Source organism: Mus musculus, chromosome 7 (genome assembly GCF_000001635.26).
Source record: "Mus musculus strain C57BL/6J chromosome 7, GRCm38.p6 C57BL/6J".
In the NCBI taxonomy this organism is placed as follows: Eukaryota; Metazoa; Chordata; class Mammalia; order Rodentia; family Muridae; genus Mus; species Mus musculus.
In genome coordinates this window covers 12,683,323-12,702,123 of record NC_000073.6, presented here as the reverse complement: position 1 = coordinate 12,702,123, position 18,801 = coordinate 12,683,323, and the positions used below count along the sequence as shown (strand labels likewise).

The following is an 18,801-nucleotide window of genomic DNA, read 5'->3' as shown; positions in this document are numbered from 1 at the left end:
ATGTGGCTGCCCTTGTATTTGGAGCATAGATATTTAGAATTGAGAGTTCCTCTTGGAGGATTTTACATTTGATGAGTATGAACTGTCCCTCCTTGTCTTTTTTGATTATTTTGGGTTGGAAGTCGATTTTGTTAGATATTAGAATGGCTACTCCAGCTTGTTTCTTCATACCATTTGCTTGGAAAATTGTTTTCCAGCCTTTCATTCTGAGGTAGTTTCTATCTTTTTCTCTGAGATGAGTTTCCTGTAAGCAGCAAAATATTGGGTCTTGTTTGTGTAGCCAGTTTGTTAGTCTATGTCTTTTTATTGGGGAGTTGAGACCATTGATATTAAGAGATATTAAGGAAAAGTAATTGTTGCTTCCTGTTATTTTTGTTGTTAAAGTTGGCATTCTGTTCTTGTGGCTGTCTTCTTTTAGTTTTGTTGAGGGATTATCTTCATGTTTTTTCTAGGGCGTGGTTCCCGTCCTTGTATTGGTTTTTTTCTGTTATTATTCTTTGAAGGGCTGGATTCGTAGAGAGATAATGGGTGAATTTAGTTTTGTCATGGAATACTTTGGTTTCTCCATCTATGGTAATTGAGAGTTTGGCTGGGTATAGTAGCCTGGGCTGGAATTTGTGTTCTCTTAGTGTCTATATATCATCTGTCCAGGCTCTTCTGGCTTTCATAGTCCCTGGTGAAAAATCTGGTGTAATTCTGATAGGCTTGCCTTTATATGTTACTTGACCTTTTTCCCTTACTGCTTTTAGTATTCTATCTTTATTAAGTGCATTTGATGTTCTGATTATTATGTGTCGGGAGGAAATTCTTTTCTGGTCCAGTCTATTTGGAGTTTTGTAAGCTTCTTGTATGTTCATAGGCATCTCTTTCTTTAGATTTGGGAAGTTTTCTTCAATAATTTTGTTGAAGATGTTTGCTGGTCCTTTGTGTTCAAAATCTTCATTCTCATCCACCCCTATTATCCGTAGTTTGGTCTTCTCATTGTGTCCTGGATTTCCTGGATGGTTTGAGTTAGGATCTTTTTGCATTTTCCATTTTCTTTGATTGTTGTGCCAATGTTCTCTATGGAATCTTCTGCACCTGAGATTCTCTCTTCCATCTCTTGTATTCTGTTGCTGATGCTGGCATCTATGATTCCAGATTTCTTTCCTAGGGTTTCTATCTCCAGCGTTGCCTCACTTTGGGTTTTCTTATTGTGTCTACTTCCCTTTTTAGGTCTAGTATGGTTTTGTTCATTTTCATCACCTCTTTGGATGTGTTTCCCTGTTTTTCTATAAGGACTTCTATCTGTTTGGTTGTGTTTTCCTGTTTTTCTTTAAGGACTTGTAACTCTTTAGCAGTGTTCTCCTGTATTTCTTTAAGTGAGTTATTAAATTCCTTCTTTATGTCCTCTACCTTCATCATGAGATATGCTTTTAAATCCAGGTCTACCTTTTCAGGTGTGTTAGCGTGCCCTGGACTGGGCGAAGTGGGCTTTCTGGGTTCTGATGATGGTGAATGGTACTGGTTTCTGTTAGTAGGATTCTTACGTTTACCTTTCGCCATCTGTCAATCTCTGGAGTTAGTTGTTATAGTTGTCTTTGTTTAGAGATTGTTCCTCTGTTGATTTTGTTACCCTCTATCAGCAGACGTGGGAGACTAGCTCTCTCCTCTGAGTTTCAGTGGTCAGAGCAGTCTCTGCAGGCAAGCTCTCCTCTTTCAGGGAAGGTGCACAGTTATCTGGTGTTTGGACCTCCTCCTGGCTGAAGATGAAGGCCCAAAACAGGATCTTTCCCAGAAGCTGTGTTGCTTTGGCCAGGAAGGTGGCCGGTTGTCTGGAGCCGAAGATGGCGCCGCCTCTGAAGCTCTGTGGCTCTCGCCTGTCCCAGAAACGGCTGGCCTCTGTATTCCACACTGTCAACCGTGCAGCCTGCCCTCCTCGGAGTCCCGGAGCCAAGGAGGCTCCCTCCGGGGCCTGAGGCACAAACCTCTCGGGCCGGGTGGACCCCTGTGCTCTCACCAGGAAGGTGGCCGGTTGTCTGGAGCCGAAGATCTAGCGAGAATTTTATTGAGGATTTTTGCATCGATATTCATAAGGGAAATTGGTCTGAAGTTCTCTATCTTTGTTGGATCTTTTCCTTGGTTTAGGTATCAGAGTAATTGTGGCTTCATTGAACGAGTTGGGTAGAGTTCCCTCTACTTCTATTTTGTGGAATAGTTTGTGCAGAACTGGGATTAGATCTTCTTTGAAGGTTTGTTAGAACTCTGCACTAAACCCATCTGGTCCTGGACTTTTTTTGGCTGGGAGACTATTAATGACTGCTTCTATTATTTTGGGGATATGGGACTGTTTAGATCGTTAACTTGATCCTGATTTAACTTTGGTACCTGGTATATGTCTAGAAATTTATCCATTTCATGCTGGTTTTCCAGTTTATTTGAGTATAGCCTTTTGTAGAAGGATGTGATTGTGTTTTGGATTTCTTCAGGATCTGTTGTTATGTCTCCCTTTTCATTTCTGATTTTGTTAATTAGGATGTTGTCCCTTTGCCCTCTAGTGAGTCTAGCTAAGGGTTTATCTATCTTGTTGATTTTCTCAAAGAACCAACTCCTCATTTGGTTTGTTCTTTGAATAGTTCTTCTTGTTTCCACTTGGTTGATTTCACCCCTGAGTTTGATTATTTCCTGCCGTCTACTCCTCTTGGGTGAATTTGCTTCCTTTTTTTCTAGAGCTTTTAGATGTGTTCTCAATGCTGCTAATGTGTGCTCTCTCCAGTTTCTTCTTGGAGGCACTCAGAGCTATGAGTTTCCCTCTTAGAAATGCTTTCATTGTGTCCAATAGGTTTGGGTATGTTGTGGCTTCATTTTCATTAAACTCTAAAAAGTCTTTAATTTCTTTCTTTATTCCTTCCTTGACCAAGGTATCATTGAGAAGAGTGTTGTTCAGTTTCCACGCGAATGTTGGCTTTCCCTTATTTATGTTGTTATTGAAGATCAGCCTTAGTCTATGGTGGTCTGATAGGATACCTGGGACAATTTCAATATTTTTGTATCTGTTGAGACCTGTTTTGTGACCAATTATATGGTCAGTTTTGGAGAAGGTCCCATGAGGTTCTGAGAAGAAGGTATATCCTTTTGTTTTAGGATAAAATGTTCTGTAGATATCTGTTAAGACCATTTGTTTCATCACTTCTGTTAATTTCACTGTGTCCCTGTTTAGTTCCTGTTTCCACGGTCTGTCCATTGATGCAAGTGGTATGTTGAAGTCTCCCACTATTATTGTGTGAGGTGCAATGTGTGCTTTGAACTTTACTAAAGTATCTTTAATGAATGTGGCTGCCCTTGCATTTGGAGCATAGATATTCAGAATTGAAAGTTCCTTTGGAGGATTTTACCTTTGATGAGTATGAAGTGCCCCTCCTTCTCTTTTTTGATAACTTTGGGTTGGAGGTCGATTTTATCCGATATTAGAATGGCTACTCCAGCTTGTTTCTTCAGACCATTTGCTTGGAAAATTGTTTTCAACCTTTTTCTCTGAGGTAGTGTCTGTCTTTTTCCCTGAGATGGCTTTTCTATAAGCAGCGAATCGTTGGGTTCTGTTTGCGTAGACAGTCTGTTAGTCTATGTCTTTTTATTGGGGAATTGAGTCCATTGATATTAAGAGATATTAAGTAAAAGTAATTGTTGCTTCCTATTATTTTTGTTGTTAAAGTTGGCATTCTGTTCTTGTGGCTGTCTTCCTTTAGGTTTGTTGAAGGATTACCTTCTTGCTTTTTCTAGGACGTGGTTTCCGTCCTTGTATTTGTTTTTTTCTGTTATTTTTCTTTGAAGGGTGGGATTCGTGGAAAGATAATGTGTGAATTTGGTTCTGTTGTGGAATACTTTTGTTTCTCCATCTAAATAATTGAAAGTTTGTCTGGGTATAGTAGCCTGGGTTGGCACTTGTGTTCTCTTAGTGTCTGTATAACATCTGTCCAGGCTCTTCTGGCATTCATAGTCTCTGGTGAAAAATCTGATGTAATTCTGATAGGCTTTTCTTTATATGTTACTTGACCTTTCCCCCTTACTGCTTTTAATATTCTGTCTTTATTTAGTGCATTTGTTGTTCTGATTATTATGTGTTGGGAGGAATTTCTTTTTTGGTCCAGTCTATTTGGAGTTCTGTAGGCTTCTAGTATGTTCATGGGCATTTCTTTCTTTAGGTTTGTGAAGTTTTCTTCTATAATTTTGTTGAAGATATTTGCTGGTCCTTTGAGTTGAAAATCTTCATTCTCATCTACTCCTACTATCCGTCGGTTTGGTCTTCTCATTGTGTCCTGGATTTCCTGAATGTTTTGAGTTAGGATCTTTTTGCATTTTGTATTTTTTTTTGATTGTTTTGCCGATGTTCTCTATGGAATCTTCTGCTCCTGAGATTCTCTCTTTCATCTCTTGTATCCTGTTTTTGTTTTTTTGTTTTTTTTGTCTTTTTTGTCTTTTTGTGTTTTGTTTTTGAGACAGGGTTTCTCTGTATAGCCCTGGCTTTCCTGGAACTCACTTCGTAGACCAGGGTGGCCTCGGACTCAGAAATCTGCCTGTCTCTGCCTCCCGAGTGCTGGGATTAAAGGTGTGTGCCACCATGCCTGGCTTCATCTCTTGTATTCTGTTGCTGATGCTCGAATCTATGGTTCCAGCTTTCTTTCCTAGGGTTTCTATCTCCAGCGTTGCTTCACTCTGGGTTTTCTTTATTGTGTTTACTTCCCTTTTTAGGTCTTGGTTGGTTTTATTCAATTCCATCACCTGTTTGGTCGTGCTTTCCTGCAATTCTTTAAGGAATTTTTGTGCTTCCTTTTTAAGGTCTTCTACCTGTTTAGCAGTGTTCTCCTGTATTTCTTTGAGTGAGTTATTAAAGTCCTTCTTGATGTCCTTTACTATCATCATGAGATATGCTTTTAAATTCGGGTCTAGCTTTTCGGGTGTGTTGGTGTGCACTGGACTGTCTGAGGTGGGAGTCCTGGGTTCTGATGATGGTGAGTATTCTTGGTTTTTGTTAGTAAGATTCTTATGCTTACCTTTCACCATCTGGTAATCTCTGCAGTTCGTTGATTTAGTTGTCTCTGGTTAGAGATGTTCCTTTCGTGATTCTGTTAGTGTCTATCAGCAGACCTGGGAGACTATCTCTTTTCTCTGAATTTCAGTGGTCAGAGCACTCTCTGCAGGCAAGCTCTCCTCTTACAGGGAAGGTGCACAGATATCTGGCTTTCAGACTTCCCTTCTGGCCGAAGATGAAGGCCCAAAACAGGACCTGTCCCAGAAGCTGTTTTGCTACTGTAGTCCACACTCTCACCTGTGCAGACTACTTTTGGTGGAGTCCCGGAACCAAGATGTCTGTCACAGATGCTCAGGCAAAACCCTCCCAGGCCGGGCCGACACCTATCCTCTGGCCGGAAAGGTGCCCGGATGTCTGGAGCCCGAAAAGGGTGCTGACTCAGAAGCTCTGTGGCTCCTGCCTGTCCCAGAAGCTGTTAACTTCTGTAGTGCACACTCTCACCTGTGCAGACTACTTTTGGCGGAGTCCTGGAACCAAGATGTCTGCCGCCCGGCATAAGTTATTTTTATAAGCTGCTACTTGTCTCATAAAAATACCATGACTTCTATGTGGACTGATGAATTTCACTTGTGTTTTAAACCTCTTATAAGAGGGATTGCATGATGGATTTTCTGCAACTTTCTTCTTTCACTGTATTAATTAGGTGAATATGAGAGGTTGAATGGTAACAGATCACCAAATTCTAGGCTCCATTTCTATAGAACTAACTCCTTTACATGCTGAAATCGGGAAATGCATAGTCAAGTTGCCATCAGGGTTTGTTTTGTTGTGTGTATGTGTGCGTGTGTGTGTGTGTGTGTGTGTGTGTGTGTGTGTGTGTGTGTCCTCTTCTTGGTTTGTTGTTTAGTTTTGAGACAAGATTTTACTAGGCAGCCTTGTCTGGCATGTATCTCACCTTTTTGACCAGGCTGATGATGAACTGAAAGTTTTCTTCCTCTGCTTCTTAAGTGCTGAGATTAAATCATGCATAGCCACACCCTGCTCCAAGTCCCTCTTCTCATTAGAATATCAGTCCTGTTGGAACTAGAGTCTACCTTTGAGACCTCATTTAACCTTGTTTACATTATCTCCAGTTTATTCACTCAAAAATATTGAGCAATCTCATTTTGAGATACTTAGGGACAAAACTTCAACAGATATATTTTGGGGGTAGGATTCAGTCTCAAACATTTGTTAATGTGTTCATTTACTGATACACTTGGAGAAAAAAATGCAGTATTAAAAGCTCACATAATTGAAGTGGTGAGTGTAGTTGACTCTGTGATCTCTAGGTTCAGTGAGATTTCCTGTCTTAACAACTAAGGTGGAGAGGGTCTAGAAAGGTGGTTTAGCAGTTAGAAGCACCCACATGGTGGCTCACAATCATGTGTAATTACAGTTTCAGGATATCTGATGCCATCTTATGACTTCTGATGGTACCATTGATATATATGGACAAAACACTCAACAAGTAAATTAAATAGTAAAAAAAAAAAAACAAAAAAGTTGTTGAGCCTTGTGAAATGGGTTTAAGCACTTGCTGTCAGTGTTGACAACCTCAGATCAGCTCCTGAGACCCACTTGGGGAAAGGAATGGATCAAATTTCTGAAAGTTGTTATGACCTTCAAGTACATACTATGGCATATCTGTAACTACACACATGCATACACACACCAAAATGCATAAATAAATTTGATAAGAAACATAAGCTTTGGGAAATGATTGAGAAACAATATCTGATGATATTCTATGATCTCTACATGCATGTGCATCCAGCACACATACATGTATGTACATGCAAACAAGCACATACACAAGCTAATATAAGTTAAGAATAGTGGGGCAGTGTTATAATTACAGCATTTAAGAGGGTGAGGAAGGAGGCTGAGGAGTTCTAGGTAACCTGCTACACACCTACTTCAAGGCCAGCCTGAATTACAGGAGACATTGATTTAAGACACAAAATCACCACATAAAAGATATATAGAGTGTGCACTTTCTTTGTGCCATTACCTCTAACATTATCCATTCCAGCCTGGGTCGCCAAGAATAATTCATAAATATATTAATTGATGGAGAGGGTGCAAGAGAAGCTAAAGCTTTGGATAACTTCCTTCAGAGCTAGTATAGTTCCTATAGTGTTACAGAAATGGTGTCTATGTGTCTCCCACAGACATGAAGAGATGTCTTCTGTGCCCCAAGGAGCAGTACTCGAGCCACACCAGAGACCATTGCCTGCCCAGGACAGAGATCTTCCTGGCCTTTGAGGAACCACTGGGATTCATATTGGCTTTGGTAGCACTCTTGCTGGCTGGTCTGGCTGTCCTGGTTCTTGGAGTGTTCCTGAAGCACCGGGATACACCTGTGGTTAGGGCCAACAACAGAACTCTGAGCTACTTCCTCCTGATCTCTCTTTCCCTGTGTGCCCTGTGTGCCTTGCTCTTCCTTGGGAGACCCACTGTCACCACCTGCCTCCTCCGTCAGACCACCTTTGCTGTGGTGTTCACAGTGGCTGTCTCCTCTGTTCTGGCCAAGACTCTCACAGTAGTCTTGGCATTCAAAGTCACCAGACCACGAAGCAGGATCCAGATATGCCTGAGCCCTGGTACTTCAACCTTAGTGGTCCTCATTGCTTCCTTAATACAGGTTGTTCTCTGTGGGGTGTGGTTGGCCACCTTCCCACCATTCCCAGACAAGGATATGCTCTCAGAGCCCCAGCACATTGTCATCCAATGCCATGATGGTTCTGGTGCCACCTTCTTCTGTGTGCTGGGCTACTTGGGTTTCCTGGCAGGGGGTACCTTCTCTGTGGCTTTTCTGGCTAGAGACTTACCAGATGTCTTCAATGAGACCAAGTTCCTCACCTTCAGCATGTTGCTCTTCTGCAGTGTCTGGACAGCCTTCCTTCCCCTGTACTACAGTGCCCGGGGAAAGTCCACCGTGGCTGTAGAGATCTTCTCCATCCTGGCCTCTACCGCTGGACTTCTGGGTGGCATCTTTATTCCCAAGTGCTGCATCATCTTACTGAAACCTGAGAAGAACACTTCTTCCTGGCTCAGGCAAGGCCATCATGTATAGCAGGATAGGCAGAGTTAGATGCTCCACAGAAGGTGTTAGTCCTCAGGGGTTTCACCAGGAGTAAGTGCTTGATTTTGACTCATTGTTTCTTTGTGTATCAAAACAATATTTAAAGGGCAGATAAAGATTCAAGTAAGATACTTAGGACAAAACAAAAGTGACTGTTATGTTTAGAGTGGACATATAGATGGTCACTGACTGTCCTGTCCATATGTATTGCCGAAAGTCATCACAGTTAAGAAACTTGGAAAGGGGAGCTCAGAAGATAGCACAATGGGCAAAAATTCTTGCCAGTAAGCATGGAAATTTGAGTGTGTTACCCAGGACCCACATGGTGGATGTAGTGAAGTGACATCACTAATTTGTACTTTGAACTCTGTCTGACAACCACAGAACATCAGTCATATCCATATACACAAAGTATCAGTGCACATGTGGGGAAATTGTCATAAAGTGATGAAGATGACGATGATAATGATGATGTGGTCAAGGCTTGCTGAGCATGTGCACAACTGATAGGCAGATTGTTGATCTGTCTTTTTTTGTTTTGAACGGAGCCGTACTGATAGTTCAACCTCTCATTGACAGTTCATTCATAGACTTACCATATGATTTATCACTCTCACACTTAGATATATACCCAAGAAAAATAAACTACATGTGTAAAGCCTGTGAATCTTAAGAGAAGCATTATTTATATACAAAAATTTGAGAGAATCTAGATGTTTACCAGTTGATGAATGGTATGGCTTACTCAATGATTAGGGCATTTTTTATAAATAAGAAATAAATAGGCAGACCTTGGACAAAAACTCTGCAGCCAGTCCCACAACACCCAGAGGAAACTCCACTCCCAGGTGCTCTAACACACCCAAGATCATAGGATCAGAAGTGAGGAGGACACAACATCTGTCAAAACACTGCCATCAGTAACTGGTACCAGTGGGATCCAGGAACATAGGAACCCTGCCTGACCAGTGGCATTGGGTTCTTTCTGGTTTGAGCCGGAGCTCTGAACATACCTTGGGTGCAAACTCGGCAGCCAGTCCCACAATATTCTGAGGAAGCTCCACTCCCAGGTGCTCTAACACACCCATGATCCCAGGAGCTTGGTCACATCAAGATCTCAGGGTCCCAAAGGCAGCTTGACTCTCAGGAAGTCTGACACACCCAGGATCTCAGGATCACAGGATCCTAGAATCACAGGATCACAGAGATAGCTGAACTCTGTGGAGTTCTGACACAACCAGGATCACAGGAAGGACAGGCTACAGTCAGATATAGAGAGGGCAGGTAGCACTAGCGATAACCAGATGGCAGGAGGCAAGCATATAAGAACATAAGCAACAAAAACCAAGGTTACTTGGCATCATCAGAAGCCAATTCTCACACCATAGCAAGTCCTGGATACACCATCACACCAGAAAAGCAAATTAGGATCTAAAATCACTTCTTGTGATGATGATAGAGGACTTTAGGAAGGAGATAAGTAACTTCCTTAAAGCAATACATGAGAACACAGTTAAACAGCTAGAAACCCTTAAAGAGGAAACATAAAAATCCCTTAAAGAATTTCAGGAAAATATAATCTAACAGGCAAAGGAAATGAACAAAACCATACAAGATCTAAAAATGGAAATAGAAACAATAAAAAATCACAAAGGGAGACAACAGTGGACATAGATAACCTAGGAAAGACACCAGTAGTCATAGATGCAAGCATCACCAACAGAACACAAGAGATAGAAGAGAGAATCTCAGGTGCAGAAGATACCGTAGAAAACATTGATACAACAGTCAAAGAAAATGCAAAAGGTAAAAAGCTCCTAACCCAAAACATCCAGGACACAATGAGAAGACCAAACCTATGGATAAAATGTATAGAAGAGAGTGAAGATTCCCAACTTAAAGGGCCAGTAAATATCTTCAACAAAATTGTAGAAGAAAACTTCTCTAACCTAAAGAAAGAGATGCCCATGAACTTACAAGAAGCCTACAGAACTCCAAACAGACTAGACCAGAAAAGAAATTTCTCCCATCACGTAATAATCAAAACACCAAATGCACTAAACAAAGACAGACATTAAAAGCAGCAAGGGAAAAAAGTCAAGTAACATATAAAGTATGAATCAGAATTACAGCAGACTTTTCACCAGAGACTAGGAAAGCTAGAAAATCCTGGGCAGATGTCATTCTGACCCTAAGAGATCACAAATGCCTGTCCAGGCTACTATACCCAGCAAAACTCCTAATTACCATAGACAGAGAAAATAAGATATTCTATGACAAACCCAAGTTTAAACAATATTTTTCCATAAATCCAGCCCTACATTGGATAATAGATGGAAGACACCAACACAAGGAGGGAAACTAGAAAAAAGCATGAAAGTAATATTTCAGTGAACCCCAAAGAAGATAGCCGTGCAAACAGAATCCCACCTCCAACAACAAAAATAACAGGAACTAACAATCACTTTTTCTTAATATCTCTTAACATCAATGGCCTCAGCTCCTCAATAAAAAGACATAGACTAACAGACTGGATATGTAAACATGACCCATCATTTTGCTGCATACAGAAAACGCACCTCAGTGACAAAGACAGACACTAACTCAGAGTAAAAGGCTGGAAAACAATTTCCCAAGCAAATGGTCCCAAGAAACAAGCTGGAGTAGCCATTCTAATATCAAACAAAATCTTCTTTCAACTAAACAAGACACAAAAGTATGATTTATATGAGAAGAAACTTGATTTAGCAAGAGATGCATAGTTATAACAAATAAATATGTTTAAGAAGAAGCCAAGAAGGATGAGATCCACATGAACACATTTATCAGTAACATAGTCAACCTGAAGAAATGAAAACAGAACTAAGTACTCCAGACTATTCACCTCACCATGTTAAATGACCCCTCCATAAAAATGGTATTCAAGTGGAAAAGACATGATATCAATCTGCATTTAGGATCAGCAGATTCTAGGCAAAACATTCCGGTTCTCAAGTAATTTTGGAAACCTGAGTATATAATGTCTTCTAAGACTTTTGCAGTCAAGGAACGCGTATTTCCCCAACTAATTTGGAATATAAATGGTATTTACCCTGGAATTGACTGAAGTAAACACATTAGAGTTTCTTTGTCAGATGCTGCAAATCGAGAGAAGAAAACCAAATAGCAACATCACATAACAATTTGTAGTTATCAAATTACACCAGATTTTCTTTCTTTTTTAAATATTTATAATATGTTTTATTTAATCCAAAACACTGTGCAATTTCATCACTTGTTAGTTCTGTTTTCAGTGTTGATTTAAGTACAGCTCATGTGCTGAAGAGAATAATTGTAGTTCATTTCCTCCAACAGCAGGAAACCAGAGGGGAACACCAGGGCCAAGAAGTGGGAGTGGGTGGGTAAGAGAGCAGTGTGGGGAGGGTATCAGGGACTTTTGGGAAAGCATTTAAAATGTAAATGAAGAAAATACCTAATAAAAAGTTGGAAAAATTAAAAAAAAAAAAGAGAGTGAGGAGGTCCAAACATCCCCTCTTATGGTGTGCTGTTATCTTTACTGTTGCTAGGTAACTGGGGAGGAGTTTAGCCTAAAGGTCAGAAGCTTGGGACATTGCTCCCATCCCTGGAAAACTGCATAATGTAAATGGATGAATTGTACACTCTGTGATTTATATCTCATTAAGTCTAGTTGTAAAGTGAATTATCTATCAATTACTGAGTGTGACCTTTCACAATAGTCTGATATATAAGAAAAGGTCAAAGTATCGATAAAGAATGTTAAATAACTATAGGCCTAAATATCAGTAAACCAGTTATTACAAATATATTTTATATTTTTAATTTTATATTTAATGGTTGATAGATTAGTGTGTTTGTGGGTGTTCCTTTGGTGTTTGCATCCATTTTTTGGATATGCAATTACAACAGCATATATGTGGAGGTTGGAGGGTAAGTTGTAGAAGTGAGTTGTAGAAGTGAGTACTCCCTCCATTCAGTGGGATTTAATTGGGGTCATCAGGGTACCTTTGCTTGTTAAGGGGCTGAACCATATTTTTGACTCTATTTTAAACTTGAAGAATGGGATTATGGTTATGTTAGAAAATTATATATATTATCTGGAATAATAGCATTTGCAATTTTTCTTTTTACTTAAAAATTATGTAATGTGTATATATGATGTGTGTGTGTGTATGCATTTGTGTGCACTCATGTGTGCTTTCATATGCATGAGCATGGCATGGCTTACATGGGGAATCAGAGGACAATTTTACAGAGCTGCTTCTCTTTTTCTACCTATATATGAGTATTGTGATCAAATAAAGGTCATCTGGTTTGTATATCAAGTGACTTTTCCAGCTGTACCATCTTGTCAGACTTGGGATGGTTTTCAATAACAGGAAAAAAAAAAGCTCAGTAGTCAGGGAGGATTGGTCATGGCTCCACAATGAAAAAGACATTTATTGTTTTCTGAAATTATTTTATGTAGGTCCAAATTCTTCATGATAAAATGTTTCAGAAATGTCCTATAAGAACTGCAAAGATCATGAAACATGGATTGGTGGATTTACCTAGTACAAAATCATGGAAGGGGTAGGGGCAATGCAGTGGGTATAGTGTACGAAACATGTGCTAAACTTATTTCACTTCTGTTACTGGGATATTTCCTTCTTGTATCCACCTGTGGCTTTTCTCTAAAACAGTGCCCTGAGCATCCTGGCCACAGCTGCTCTTGGACTTGCAAGTTCCCCAGGAGACAGTCAGGCCCATTGTCATCCTTCCTGTAATTGGCAGATGATGCCCAGAGCTGTGACCTTGGATAAAGAGGAGCTAGGAAATCTCAGGAGAAGGAGATACAACTTTGAATGACTGAGATTTAGTGACCACTCAACTCTAGGAATGAGTGAACAATATTCTCCCTACGGCCTGCAAGCCTAGAGTTTCCAGTGTGGTCTCAGCCTCAGGCCCTTGATCAAGGGTAATCTCTGAGATAAAAGCCTTTGATGCTAGCCAATGCCCCATATAAGTCTATCCTGTCATTGGCTGTCTGGCCTCTATGAGGCATGTGGCTGTGTGCTTTCATTTTTGCTTTCTTTGTCTGTCTCTCTGGGTCTGACCTTTCTGGACCAAGAGCCTGGATATTGCCAAGACAGAGCCCTCATTTTGACCGTCCTGGAGATGTAATTGTTGGGGGTAGCTTCTCCATCTTTCACTTCTCTGATGGTACACCCTCTGATTTCACTGCCCCACCAACTGGGCTGCAGACTTCAAGGTAGGTATTGCATGTAGAGTAAGGGTCTCTGAAAGCCAGAAGCAGCTCTACAAGGTTGTGTGAAGCCTTGGATAAAGGTTGATTCTCAGACCCAGTTACATGGCCATGTCCTCTCTCTGTGTAAATGCAGTAGCTCTGCTGCTCTCCTTTTACATCTCCGTCTCTCTTACATGCTCATCTTTTACATGCTCTCTCCCTCTTTCTTTCTTATTTGTGCCAGACTGAAATCTAGGAAAGAAAGAAAGAAAGAGAGAGAGAGAGAGAGAGAGAGAGAGAGAGAGAGAGAGAGAGAGAGAGAGAGAGAGAGAGAGAGAGAGAGACAGAAAGAGAAAGAAAGAGAGAAAGAAAGAAAGAGTGCTCCTGTATTGGCTGAAATATATATGCTCTACAGGTCAGATGTGGATTCTTGATCTTTTTATATACTAGCTTCTTAAAGTAGGGTCTAGGTAGACAATTTGTTAAATGAGTAATTGTGTAACTAATAGATTTCTCATAAGTCATCAGCCTCCCATGGTTCCGCTATACTTTATTCCTTTTGTTAGTTATTTTTTTCTAAGAGTCTCATGTTGCTTTCAGTTCACTAGCAAGTCAAGGATGATGTTGAATTTCTGATTGTCCTGCCTCCACCTCCCAAGTCTTGGGGTTATAGGATGTACTACCATACTTAGTTAATGAGGATCTAACTCCATGTACTGAGCCTTATCCACAACCATTCTTTGTCCTTTTTTATCCCAGCTTTTCCAATGTACTGTTGCACAGAGTAGCTGTCTACATAGCCTTTGTTGTTACTATTCTGTTTTATGTTTCTATTTAACTTTTTTTTTTTGGTAAAAATTGCAACAGTGGCTTAGTATGGGGTACATGACTTTACTCCTAGGACTCATGAAGCTAAAGCAGAAGTTTAGTTTCAGGCAATATTGAGGTACACAATGAGACTTGAGTCAAAAGCAGTTGAAAAGAGTTTCTGAAAAAACTACCATCATTTTGTATTCAACCAAAAATGCCAGAGACTTTCCATCTCTGCATTTTCACATTTAACATAACTTTAAATGACTCTGTATGTGTGTGTATGAGAGAGACAGAGAGAGAGGGGGGAGAGGGAGAGGGAAAGGGAGAGGGAGAGGGAGAGGGAGAGGGAGAGGGAGAGAGAGAGAGAGTGAGAGAGAGAGTGTGAGAGAGAGAGAGAGACTGTATCACTGTTCCTCACTTTGTGCTATAACTAGTCTGGAACTCCTGGTCAAGTTCAGGCTAGCTTCAAACAAGATTGCAGACATATTTGTCTTTTCTCTTCCTTCCTTCCTTCCTTCCTTCCTTCCTTCCTTCCTTCCTTCCTTCCTTCCTTCCTTCCTTCCTTCCTTCCTTCCTTCTTTTCTTCCCCCTCTTCTTCTGCTTCTTCTTTGGAATCAGTGTCTGTCTGACTGTGTAGATGAGGCTATTGTAGAAATCACTATCTCCAGCTTACACCTGAGTGCTGGAATCACAAGTGTGTGCCATCATACTTGTCTACCACGTTATTTCTTAAGCTAATGAGTAATAATTGTATTGGGTACAGTGCAATATTTTAAAAATGTGTATAGTATAGAGTGGCTAATCAAACTCACCAACAAATACTTCATTTACACACTCAATTTTTGAAGATGTGAACATTTAAAGTCTAATGTGTCAGTTGTACCAGGAGAATGAAGAGTTAAGGTTTTAGGAGCTGGAGAAATGCCTGAGTTGTTGAAATGTCTGCTGTGTGAGCTCGAAGCCATAGTTTCGATTCCCAGAACCCATATACAAGCTTAGCATGTTGAGTATCTGTAAACCTGGTTAGGAACAGAGAGACAGGCTTCCTAAAGATTGCTGTCCAGCAGCCTAGTTGAGTGGATGAAGTCCAGGTTTAGTGAGGTTACCTGTCACAAAATGGAAGGTGGACAGAAGGCTCATGGGGTAAAATGCTTGGCATGCAATCCTGATGATCTCTTCCTGGAACCCACATAAAGATAGAGGAAGAGAACTGACTCAAACCTTGCTTCCTAACCACCATGTGTTGTAGCATGTGTGGGTCTATAAAAACACATGTGCACAGAATAATGTTTTTATAGGATGAAGAAGCAATTGTGAATGATATCCTGATATCACATCAGACTTCACACGCTCAGAGGGAAATAAGCCCATAAACACCACACAGACACAGAAACACACAGACACACAGACACACAGACACACACACACACACACACACAGACACAGACACACAGACACACACACAGACACAGACACACACACACAGACACACAGACACACACACAGAGTGAGCATTATTGAAGAATACATTAGAAGGTGACATTTGGCTTATATTTTCATATACATACACATACATATATAAAAGAAGTACATGGTCAATCTCTGCTATATAGTGAGTGTGAGGTTAGATTGAGTGACTCAAACTTAATAGAAAAAAACTATACTCAACAATAACAATTTAAAAAATTTAATTAAAATGTAACATCAGTTGGATGTGGTGGAACTCGCTTTTAATCCCAGTACTCAAGAGGAAGTGGCAGGTATATCTCTCTGATTTCCAGGCAATCAGGACTACACAGAGAAACCCTGTCTGAACACCCCCTATCTGTCTATCTGTCTGTCTGTCTATCTATCTATCTATCTATCTATCTATCTATCTATCTATCTATCTATATATCTATCTATCTTTTTCTTCTTCCATATGCACTCTCACTTATAAATTCATGCACGTTCATTTTTTAATGGTTATTATTGTTGCATAGATACATGTGAATAAATATGTAAAAAATATACATGTGACATATTGAGTAATTTTGGTGTTGGTTGTATGTATGCTTTAATATTTTATTAGATTTACCCTTTGACAATTTCATATGTTTATATGGCACATTTAGTTTATTCTCATTCCCTAGCCCCCCTTATTTTTCTTCTATACCTGTCATTACCTCCTCCACACTTGAGGTCCCTTTCCCACATTTCTGCCTTTTTGCTTTGTACCCACTGAATTTTAACTAGGGTTGTATTGTGTGGCTGTGGGTTAGGAATGCCAATTGGAGTCTGGTGGGGTCACATGTTAGAGGACTGAAGAAAATGACAGTCTTTAATCTAAAATACATCAGTTGCCAATAGTTAAACAAGAACAAGTAAGGCCAAACAAAGAAATTGCCAGTGAATGATTGGATGTTGACAGGCTCCCATACATGCAGTGTCTGAGTCATGTCCTGAAGGCAACATTTCACTTCTTGTCTCCATATCATCTGGCTCTAATGCCAGCAATTCTGAAATAGATGTTAGTTATCATAATTATAACCAATCATACTATTCAATAGATTTATTTTCCTTGTGTCCTTGAGAAAGGGTCTCTAGCTTCCTTGGACTAGCTACATAGACTATGCTCTTGTTTCTGATTTACAGACATCTACCTCCCTCTTCCTCCTGAGTGGTGGGATTAAACAAGTGGGCTGTTGACACAGCTCATGCAATATATCTTCAACTGTCCCTCCTGTTCTGAAACTCTCCTTCTCCCTTTGGTTACTGTCTGTGCCTTCCCTCTGGTTCCCCTTTGACTCTTCTGAAATGTGCTCATGTACACATCTCTGCACAAGTGTTTGATGAGATGTACATTTTTACTCAGATCACTTGAGACACAGTGTTCATTCTTGTTCCATTTACCACATAACGAGTGATAAATGTGGCCTTCTCTTTCCCTCAGTGTCTCCATGTGGGGCTACCGGGTGGCCCAGAGTTTCGTCTTTGCCATTGAGGAGATTAATAGGAGTGCTCACTTGTTGCCCAATTTGACACTGGGCTTCTCCATTCGAAACTCTGGAGACTCAGTGCATGGAGCCCTCTATGAGACAATGGGCTTTCTCACAGGGCAGGAGGAGCCCATCCCCAACTACACATGCCAGCATGGCTCTCCTCAGGCTGCCTTGGTTGGGGACACACGGTCTTCCCTGTCTGTCTCCATGGCCAGACTTCTGGGGCTGTACAAGTTTTCCCAGGTGAGTTGCACAACGCCTTATTCTTTAGTGAATGTGGTGCAGTCTCTTAATGATGATGGTGATGGTCACAGCAGTGAGCAGCTCTGCTGAGGAGCCAGCTTCCCTGAAATATTCCCCCCATGTCCAACATAGTTCTCTCCTCCATGTATTGACAATTTAGAAATAATTATCATCCCCCTGCATTAAAAAATGTGAGAAAATGTTTTATTATTTAAAAATATATTTAAAAGTTTTATGTGTATTGAGTATTTTGTCATATATATATATCTAGCTAGCTTGTGGACATCAGAAGGGAGCATTGGACATTCTAGACCTGTTGTTACATATAGTTTTTATGTGTCATAAGGGTGCTTGAAATTAAACTTGGTTCCTATGATAGAGGACCAAGTAGTATTAACCACTCACTAATCTCTCCATCACCATATTAATCAATCCATCAATTTATTATTATTATTATTAGAAAGGGAGAGCAACTGTGTCTGTGATAGTGTGCATGTGTTTGTGTGTGTGTGTGTACATGAACCTTTTCATATCTGTGGAGGCCAGAGAGGTGCATGTGTTTGTGTGTATGTCTGTACATGAACCTTTGCATATCTGTGGAGGCCAGAGAGGCCTCCTTCATCACTCCCCACCTATCCCTTTAGTCAAGATCTCTTCCTGAACCTACAACCCATGATTTCTTGGCTAGGCTGGAAGGTTGAAAGCTCCACCTAGCCTCCTGTGTGTATCCCTCTTAGAGCTGAGGTTATTGTCATGAAGGGAATGCCCAACTAGTTCTATGAGTACTAGGATCTGAGCTCCTATCCTTATGATTTTGCAGCAAGTGCTTTTGGTCATCTTGGTATCTCTCCATCCCTCAAAATGAGGCATATTTAAATTGGTAGAAACTTCATTTTTTTCTCTGTAAACGATAACATACCAAAAACCAAACTTCGTTTCTGTTTTTTTTTCTGGGTGTGTATTTGTGTGTGTGTGTGTGTGTGTGTGTGTGTGTGTGTGTGTGTGTGTGCATGTATGCAGCATTTCTCTGTGTAATCTAGGTTGCCCTTGAACTCTTGATCTTCTTCCCTTTGATGTCTGAGTCCTGTGCACTATTATGCTCAGAATAGAAACTTGATATATTGAATATTTAAAAGAACTTCTTGTATTCCAGCCTGTAGGGCTGCAAGATAAATTTTAGTTAAATTTGAATTTCAGGACTGGAGATATGTCTCAGAGATAAAGAGCACTGAGCGTTCTTTTAGAAAAATTTCAAATCCCAATAACCACATGGTGGTTTATATGAATCTGCAACTCCATTTCCAGACATGTGACTCCCTCTTCTGTCCTGCATGGTTAGCAGATATTTATGTGGTACAAATCATACATACAGGAGAAACACTCA

The 18,801-nt window shown here is 40.4% G+C and overlaps 2 protein-coding genes across 4 annotated transcripts in view; both read left to right on the top strand.

Annotated features, from left to right (window-relative positions):
• Positions 1 to 8,264, top strand: part of Vmn2r56 (vomeronasal 2, receptor 56) — a 39,461-nt gene extending 31,197 nt beyond the window's left edge. The window contains exon 5 of one of the 2 annotated variants that reach the window (XM_011250669.1): positions 7,222 to 8,264. In XM_011250669.1, coding sequence (XP_011248971.1) covers positions 7,222 to 8,126 — 905 coding nt within the window. In that variant the 3' untranslated portion in view covers positions 8,127 to 8,264. The remainder of the gene's footprint in view (positions 1 to 7,221) is intronic. The other variant, NM_001104648.1, reaches the window with a different exon arrangement.
• An 8,868-nt stretch (positions 8,265 to 17,132) lies between these two features.
• The window catches only part of Vmn2r55 (vomeronasal 2, receptor 55), a 33,286-nt gene continuing 31,617 nt past the window's right edge, over positions 17,133 to 18,801 (top strand). For both annotated transcript variants that reach the window (NM_001374650.1, NM_001104645.1), the window contains exon 1: positions 17,133 to 17,417. In NM_001374650.1, the coding sequence (NP_001361579.1) occupies positions 17,133 to 17,417 (285 nt within the window). The remainder of the gene's footprint in view (positions 17,418 to 18,801) is intronic.